The sequence below is a fragment of the Malania oleifera genome, chromosome 11, assembly GCF_029873635.1.
Source record: "Malania oleifera isolate guangnan ecotype guangnan chromosome 11, ASM2987363v1, whole genome shotgun sequence".
NCBI classification, from domain to species: Eukaryota; Viridiplantae; Streptophyta; class Magnoliopsida; order Santalales; family Ximeniaceae; genus Malania; species Malania oleifera.
In genome coordinates this window covers 90,254,391-90,263,195 of record NC_080427.1, presented here as the reverse complement: position 1 = coordinate 90,263,195, position 8,805 = coordinate 90,254,391, and the positions used below count along the sequence as shown (strand labels likewise).

The 8,805-nt window shown below is 38.9% G+C and overlaps 1 protein-coding gene across 1 annotated transcript; it reads right to left on the bottom strand.

Annotated features, from left to right (window-relative positions):
- Positions 1-7,910: 7,910 nt before the first annotated feature.
- On the bottom strand, positions 7,911-8,558 carry LOC131167626 (uncharacterized). The gene has a single exon (XM_058126420.1). It carries the CDS (start codon positions 8,556-8,558, stop codon positions 7,911-7,913), a length of 648 nt encoding a protein of 215 aa, XP_057982403.1.
- Positions 8,559-8,805: the final 247 nt, after the last annotated feature.

Genomic DNA, 8,805 nt, shown 5'->3' with positions numbered 1-8,805 from the left:
GCTTGAGGTGTTTTGAACTCCCAGGGTTCGGTCGCCTGAAACCTCACAGTTTTGCCCTTTATGTTCATTTTCACTTCAATGAATTCCCTTAATATTATAAGTGATTTTGGGAACTATCTTATGTGTTTGTACAAGGACCTAGGGTCTTTTCAAGTATGCCCAAAAACCTGGCATTAGTTGACTGAAAGGGTGATCCCTAAGGTCTTTCTAAGGTCATGAGCTTTTAACTCCTACATGCATGATATGCATTATTATAAACATTTTATTAATAAAAAATTACAAACCCTAATAGAAATTACAACAAATATATATGTCGGAGTCTTCCTTTTCTTCAATATACCGCATGCCATTAATATGATCTTTCTAATATGGTCCTACACATGAACTTGGAAAACGTTAAATACCTGAGTATTTTTCATTATCAAATATGGTCCTACACTCTCCTTCGCCGCATGCTTCTGTGATTTTTCCACTGACGATCACGAGGTGACTCTAAACCGGTTCTTCTTGGGCCACAACCAACTACAGTTTTAGTGTTCTCCTACTCGAATTTTGACTCCTACTCCAAAGCTAGCGAACGACGGTCCTCCGGTGGATACTCCTACCTCCGGCAGTGGTGGTTGTTGTAGCAGTTGCGGTACGGTTGTGGTTGCGGTTGCGGTTGTGGCAGTGGCAGTTAGGATAAGAAGAGGAGGTGAATCTGAGTCCAGATGAAGTTGACCTTATGGGAGAGGTCTAGCTTTTAATTTGGACTCGAGCTGCTAGATGACGTCGTTTAGGGATGTGAAGGAGTTAGGGTTTGAATGACGTTAGAGAAAGTCCAAAGCTTCGACTATTTGGTGGTCAGACACCTTTGTTGCAATCCTTAAATCTCTTTCATATATTAACAGAACTAAACAGACTCTCTCCCTTTCTCTCTCTCCATCTTTTCTTCGCCCGAGCTCACCCTCCATGAGTCACCTGAAGACTTGGATCTCTTGGTTTCTTCCTCTCAAAGCTTTCATGTCTGATCTTGGGCAAGACCTAGAACCCTCCAAATGACATGCACTTCCTCTGGGAAAATGTTTCGGCTTCCGAAGAAATAGAAAAGTTTTTTTTTTTTGAATTTTTATTTTAGATCTTTTTTCTGAAAGTTTTGAAGTGTGTGTGTGCATTTTTTATTTGTTATGGTGATGCCGCTATCTCATGTCGGTGAGGGTGTTTGGCCAAAAGTGGGGTTCTTTGGTTAGGGTTTCCGTGTAAGGGCGAAGACGAGTTAGCTTGTCCTCAACTCGGTTAGTGAGTGTAGGTTAACTCACATGAGTCAACTGATTGGGGAGGATTGGTGTGGAACTAGTTTAACTTGAGTGAGTCACGTGACCTTAGTCACGTGTAGGCCCAAATTAGTGTGGGCTTCCAATTGATTTTCAGGTGGGCTTGGATTATGTTTCCGGAGATTGGGCTTGGGTATGTTTCAAAAGTAGGCTTGGAGGGGTTTCTAAAACAAGTGGGTTGGGTTTGAAAATTATTTAAAGATGGGCTAAAGTCAAATTTTCCAACAGATTCAGGATGGAATTTTAAAACGGGTCAGGGACCTCGGGCCTATGTTTGATCTAAAATAGGCTTGAACTCAGATTTGGGGTTTGGGTCAAGTGGGTTTTTGGATTGTGAAGTTCAGCTTAGGCCTTCGGATTGTTTTATAATTAAATGGGCTTTTGTTTTGACAAGGTTACGGGCTTGAGGGATTTTTAAAAAAGAGAATGGCAATGGATTTTCATTTAAAATCCAACTCAGCCCTGGAGTTTTGAGACTAGGAGTAGGCTTTTATTTTATAGGGTTTGGAATCAAGTCCGGATTCATGTTTCAGGTATGGAGGGTTCAGATGAGAGCCTTGTGAGGCCTACGTTTAGGTTCAAGGATGAACCTAAAACTTGGGAGAGGTATCCTACACTCATAATCAAATTTCAATTCACGAATGCATGCGTAGAATGAGAAGGAGGACCACACTTACCTCAAACCATTAAGTGGATGTTCTGCTTTTGTGTGTTGTGCCTCTCTTTCTGAGCTGCTCTCTGCTTCTAGATATGTGCAGTGTGTTTAGATATTTGCAGAGATTTTTTTTATGCTCTTTTCTTCCTAAATTCTCTCTGATTTTTCTCAAACTCTACATAATTTCTCTATGCTTTCTGCTGTTTTTTCTTTATTTTCTCACCATTTTTTCTATGCACTCTGTTTCTTTCTCTCTATTTTTTTTTTCTCCTAATTTCTAAAGAGTACTTCTATGCTCTCTGAGTGTGCCGAGCTATAGTGCGAGACTCCCTATTTATAGGGAGTCTCAGGACTCAATTAGGCACCAATTCCCTCTAACCAAATTCCCTGAACTGGCAGGGAATATTTTTATACGTGATTTTTTGTTGATTTTTATTCTTTTTATTTTGGTGAATTTCATGCTGACTAACTCTCTCTATTTTCCTTCGATGCGCAGATGAACCTGGTGATCTAGGTGGCAGCTTGAGAACGGAGGGCATGACATCTCACCCACTATTTTATTTTATTTTTTTGTAGTTTTCTTTTTGCTGTATTGTGATGTATGTACCCCCAGGTTGTTTTTCCTACAACCACTCTTTGTACATTTTTCTATGACCTTTTATTTCCCTACACTTTTATTTTGTATTCTCTAATTGTGTGTTGTACATTGCATAACCCTGCCTTTATTTTGGATACGTGTACTCATGCATCTTCTTTAGTGAAATGTGACTTCATTTTTCAATTTTGACCAACAAACAATGTCAAAAATGAGCAATTTTGTCCAAAGGAAAATTCCAGTAATAAAAATGATTTTGAGACTTGCCTAAAACCCAATTTTCAATATTTAGAAGACTTAGTTCAAAAATCTAAAATCTTAATTTAAAAATCTAAAAACTCAACTCAAAAGTTTAAATGACTCACTTAAAAATTTCTACACTCAAATTAAAGAGATTGGAAAACTAGGTTTTGAAAATAAGAGGGCAACATTTTAAAATGTAAAGAACTTCACCAAAAGTTTTGAAGACTTCTACTACGAGGACTCAATTAATAAGAGAAAACTAATTTTGAAATTAAGGTTAGAGAACCTAAGTTTAAAAGGACACACTTCGAGACTCACTTCGACAAATAAAACCTATCTTGAAATTAAAGGGCTCGATTTAGGTGATTAGTACCAAGATTAAATTTTGAAGCTCGAAACCTATCTTGCAACTAAAAAACACTTTCATGAAAATTCATTTTAATGATAGGACTTAATTCCTAATACCTATATTAAGAACAAGGAAAATTAAATTGGAAATTTAAAGGACCCCAACTAAAACTCGATTTAAAACTCAAAACTCAAAGAACTCAATTTCGAAGCTAGGGATCATTCAGGACTCAATGTCAAACTTTATTACGCTGGGTCTTCTTAGGAGGGTCTAGCTAAAATTGGGATGTCTACAGCTACCCCTCTTTGTAGACTTGTCGCTTTAATGAAACAATAGGAATTTTCCTACATTATTTAAAGCGACAATACTGCAAGGATAAAAGACACCTATTTTGACCAAGCCACTTGATTGCTCAGTGTTGGATGAGGTTTGCTTCTGCCTATCAGGGATGAGAAGGGAAAAAAGGGCGAAATGGGAATATTGCGCAAGTTTTGTCTTTCTTTTTTCTCTTTTTCCTTTTTTTTTTTTCAGGAACTTAGTGGTTCGTGGGGATTAGTGGTTAGTGGGAAGTATGAGATCACAAGGTGTGGTAATGAATTGCATCAGAGGTGATTAATCTGAGCCATAGCGGGTACACTGACTCAAGCCAGAACTTCCTTAAAATGGTTTGCTACAAATGTAGGAATTTGAGCCATAGCGAGTACACTGACTCAAGCCAAAACTTCCTCAAAATGGCTTGTTGTGCATGTAGGAATTTGAGCCATAGTGGGTACATTGTCCCGAACCAAAACTTCCTGAAAATGGCTTGCTGCGATTCTAGGAATTCAAGTCGTAGCGGGTATAGTGTCCCGAGCCAAAGCTTCCTCAAAATGGCTTGCTGTGAATGTAGGAATTCGCGCCCTAGTGGGTACACTATCCTGAGCCAAAATATCCCCAAAATGGCTTACTGCGAATATAGGAATTCGAGCCGTAGCTGGTACATTGACCCTAGCCAAAACTTCTCCAAAATGGCTTGCTGCGAATATTGGAATTTGAGTCATAGCAGGTCCATTGTCCTGAGCCAAAACTTCCTTAAATGGCTTGCTACGAATTTAGGAATTCAAGCCGTAGCGGGTACGTTGTCTCGAACCAAAACCTCCTCAAAATGGCTTGCTATGAATGTAGGAATTTGAGCCATAGTGAGCACACTGACTCGAGCCAAAACTTCCTCAAAATGGCTTGTTGTGAATTTAGGAATTTGAGTCATAGTGGGTACACTAACTCAAGCCAAAACTTCCTTAAAATGGCTTGCTACAAATGTAGGAATTTGAGCCATAGCGGGTAGGCTATCTCGAGCCAAAACTTCCTCAAAATGGCTTGCTACAAATGTAGGAATTCAAGCCATAGCATGTACACTGATCCGAGCCAAAACTTAACGCAAAAAGTCTTGCTGTGAATGTTGGAATTCGAGCCGTAATGAGTGCACTGACCCTAGCCAAAAGTTCCTCAAAATGGCTTACTGTGAATGTAAGAATCTGAGTCATAGTGGGTACATTGACCCAAGCCAAAACTTCCTCAAAATGTATTTAGGTGTAGGTTTGTATGTTTAGAAAATGGTTACTCCACTGAGGATGTCCACTCTGGGGGATGGTTCTGAGGTCCCAAATAAATGCTCAGGTTAGTTTATCTCAATCAATTATGCCAGACAAGTATGAATGGTGCTTTGTGCTATGTGCATACATGTTGCTACATGTAATGCCTACATGTGGGGACAAGCATGCATGTTGATGTGATGTGCTTTGAGTTTGCCTTTTTTTCACGCAATGCATGAAATGCATGATAATGCATGAATCTTTTTCCTTGTCGTGCGTGTGATCACAACGACCCCACCTTCGATCTAAGCCATGTCTTCGAATTTTGCAAAGGTTCCAGAATTGGCTCTACTGAAGCTCAACACGGAATTTGACCATATCGGATGCCTGTTTCAAATACCGTTTGCACGCATGAGTCTTAATATAGACTTTTACCAAAAATTAATCATGAAATCTGCCTTGGTGTTTTGGCCGTTATTGACTCAGCCCTGGTCATTTAAAATCTATTTTAGTATTTACTATCACTGACATGCCGATATTTCCAATTCCATCAGGAATTTGAACTCTGCCTCAGCACTTTACTGTCACTGACCTTGCGATAATTCCAATTCCATCGGGCATTTGAACTCTACCCCAGTATTCTACTATCACTGACCTCAGCCTTGTTTTCAAGTTCAACGTATAAAAGCACCTGAGTTGGCTTCACTAGAACTAAACACGAAATCTGCCCCTATTAGGTGCATCCGTAACTACTTCCAGTCATGTTTTCAAATACCACTCAAATGGATTAGTCTTGAAATGGACTTTCCCCAAACTTGCCACAAAATCTGCGCTAAAATATTGGCGATTCTGAACCCTTTTGACTGTCCATCCTTTCTTTGGTAATGAAAATGATTATGCATTTATGACATCCATTTGTTAAATGAAGAGATCAATTTGTGCAAAAATGGTTGTTTCACTATCTTCACCAGTTGTTTTTGGAAAGGGGTAAATTTTATACCAATGTCTTCAAGTTCTTTGATACTGACATTAATTTATGAAATTAAACTTCTTAATCAACTAACTTTCCCCCCCTTTTCACAAACTGCCCTAGTTTCATCAAAGGAGACTTCGTTTCTTCTTTAATGCTTTGAAACCAAATGATACTCTTTTGTTCAGTAGTTTGTCCATAGCTTAATCAAGCTTTGCTCATGATTCAATTTCTAAATGGTCTTTTAGACTTGGGACTAAGGATGCAGGCTTTACGAAAGGAAGAAAACTAAGGCTAAAAAATCCCATCCCTGAATGATGTGTTCCGCCCCAGTTTTGCGGTTTTTGCAAAGCATTGACTGAACTTGTTAATTTGAACAAGTTGCCTACATACCTTTTCAGGATCAGGTCATTACGTAGTTCAAACTCAAAATTAAGTCTGACAAATCATTTAAAACAAAAACATATGCCAATCTGGTCAAGTCATTCATTCGAACCGTAATGTAGGCTCTAGATATTGGTTAAAGAAGAAATGGACATATCAGGCTCAAATTTTTAGTCTTTTCAAGGGTAATTTTGGTCACATATCACCTATGCGGTACGTACCTTGTCTTTTTTCTTCGTTTTTCTTTTCTTTCTTTCGTTCTTTTGTCATATTTTGCTTTTCCTTTTGCAGAAGAATCATGACTTCATTTTTCATTTGGACTTCATTTGCGACTAAACTTGTAAACTGGCCTAGTATGGGGTGTGATCATTTGATGGGTTAAATAAGAAATTGAATATTTCAGGCTCAACGGGAATGGAAAAGGGTATTTTCTTTTCTCGACTTTTTTGGTTAGCGAAAAATTGGTCTGCCGTCACTTTGGCATTTTGTTATTATCTCACATGATTTGCTGGACCCTTGAAAACCCCAACCCAATTTTATTTTTGGAAAATGAATTCTTTGAATAAAATGGCTTAATTTTCAAGCTCAAAGGGTTTTCCAATTGGTAAATAAATGTTTGTTTGTTTTTAAAGGAAAAACTGGCCAACCAAGGACGGTCATCTATCAATTAACCAAAACATGAGCAGATAAAAGGTCCATAGAGCACAACATGATCATTTTATTAACTTTATTTTGAGAGTTTACAAGTTTTCTAAGTATAATCTTTATTTACAACATCAGAATTGATAGGGTGCAAGAGGTCGGTTCCATCCTGGTCTGCCAATAGCAGGGTGCCTCCTGAGAATGCCTTCTTTACCACATAGGGCCCTTCATAATTAGGATTCCACTTACCATGAGGGTCAACATGGATGGGCAACCTCTTTTTCAATACTAAATCTCTCTCTCCTGGAATTGTCAAGGTCAAACTTTTTTGTTGAAAGTTCTCATCATCCTCCTTTGGTACAGTTGCCCGTGAGCTATAGCAGCCATTCTTTTCTGCTCAATCAGGTTCAACTGGTAATACCAGGATTGTATCCATTCTACCTCAGTTAACTCTCTCTGCTTCCTTTATAACTAGAAGAGATGGGGTTTCAACTTCTATTAAGACCACGACCTCCATTCCGTACACTAGAAAGAAAGGAGTAGCTCCTGGGGAGGTTCAAACTGTAGTTCTATAGGCCAATAGGGCAACTGGGAGCTTGTCATGCCAATCTTTATAGGTTTTAGTCATCTTTGCAAAGATATTCTTGATGTTCTTATTGGCTCCTTCCACTGCCCCATTCATATGTGGTTTATAAGGTGCTGAATTTTGATGCCTAACCTTGAATCAATTACATAACTTCGTCATTACTTCGTTATTTAGGTTTTTGGCATTGTCCGAGATTATCCTTTGAGGGATTCCATACTGGCATATCAACTCTCTCTTTATGAAGTGACTTATTACATTCTGCGTGACATTAGAGTATAAGGTCGCCTCTACCCATTTGGTAAAATAATTAATAGCCACAAAGATGCAGCGGTGTCCATTACTAGACTTTGGAGTAAAATTGCACCAATCACGTCCATGCGCTATGCTGAAAAGAGCCAAGGCGTGGATAAAACGTGGAGTTGGGCTAATGGGACTTGTATATGGTTTCTGTAAATCTAACATTTATGGCACTTTAGGGCATATTCAATGCAATCCCTTTCCATGGTCATCCAATAATATCCACTTCTAAGGATTTTCTAAGCCAATGAATGACCCCCGACATGAGTACCACAGAATCATTCGTGGACTTCATGCATGATTTTTCATGCCTTTTGCACCTTTACACATTGTAGGAGAGTCATATCGTGATTCCTCTTGTACAACACTTCTCCATCCAAGATAAATCCCATGGATAGCCACCTAATTGTCTTTTGATCATTATTGGTCGCTCCCTTGAGATACTCATTTTTCTGAATGTATGTCCTAATATCATGGAACCATGGTTCCCTGTCAACCTCCTCTATCACTACAAAGTGAGCGGGTTCTGACTGTACTCTGATCCACATCAGCTCAATCTCCATTCTTGGTTCCACTTTAAACAAAGCCGCTAGAGTGGCTAATGCATTAGGAATCAAGTTGTTTTCCCTTGGCAGGTGGGAGAAACTGATATTGTCAAATTCTTTAATCATCTCCTGAATGTACTCTTGATATGGCACTAGTTTGGAATCCTGGGTTTCCCATTCTCTGGTCAATTGGTGAATAACTAGAGTTGAGTCTCCCTTCACAGCTAATTCCTTGATCCCCTGGTCTATGGCAGCCTTCAAACCCAATATACATGCTTCGTACTCTGTTATGTTATTGGTGCATGTAAAAGTAAGCTTAGCTATGACCAGATAATGTTTCCCTTTCGGCGACATAAGTACGACCCCTATTCTGTGTCCCCACACATTGACTGCCCCATCAAACAACATCGTCTAACCTTCATGATTTTCTTCTTCTTGGCTTATTAAGTCAATATCCTTATCCGGGAAGTCAAAATCCATAGGCTGGTAATCTTCCATAGCTTTATCCGCCAAATATTATGCAATAGCGCTACCCTTGATAGCCTTTTTGGTTATGTAGGTGATGTCGTATTTGGTCAATAGCATCTGCCAGTACGCCACACATCCTGTCATTGCTGGTTTTTTATAAACATACTTAATTGAGTCATCTTGGAGA

Coding starts and splice junctions, on each gene's coding strand:
- LOC131167626 (XM_058126420.1), bottom strand. CDS start 8,558: ATGTTGTTTGATGGGGCAGTCAATGTGTGGGGACACAGAATAGGGGTC.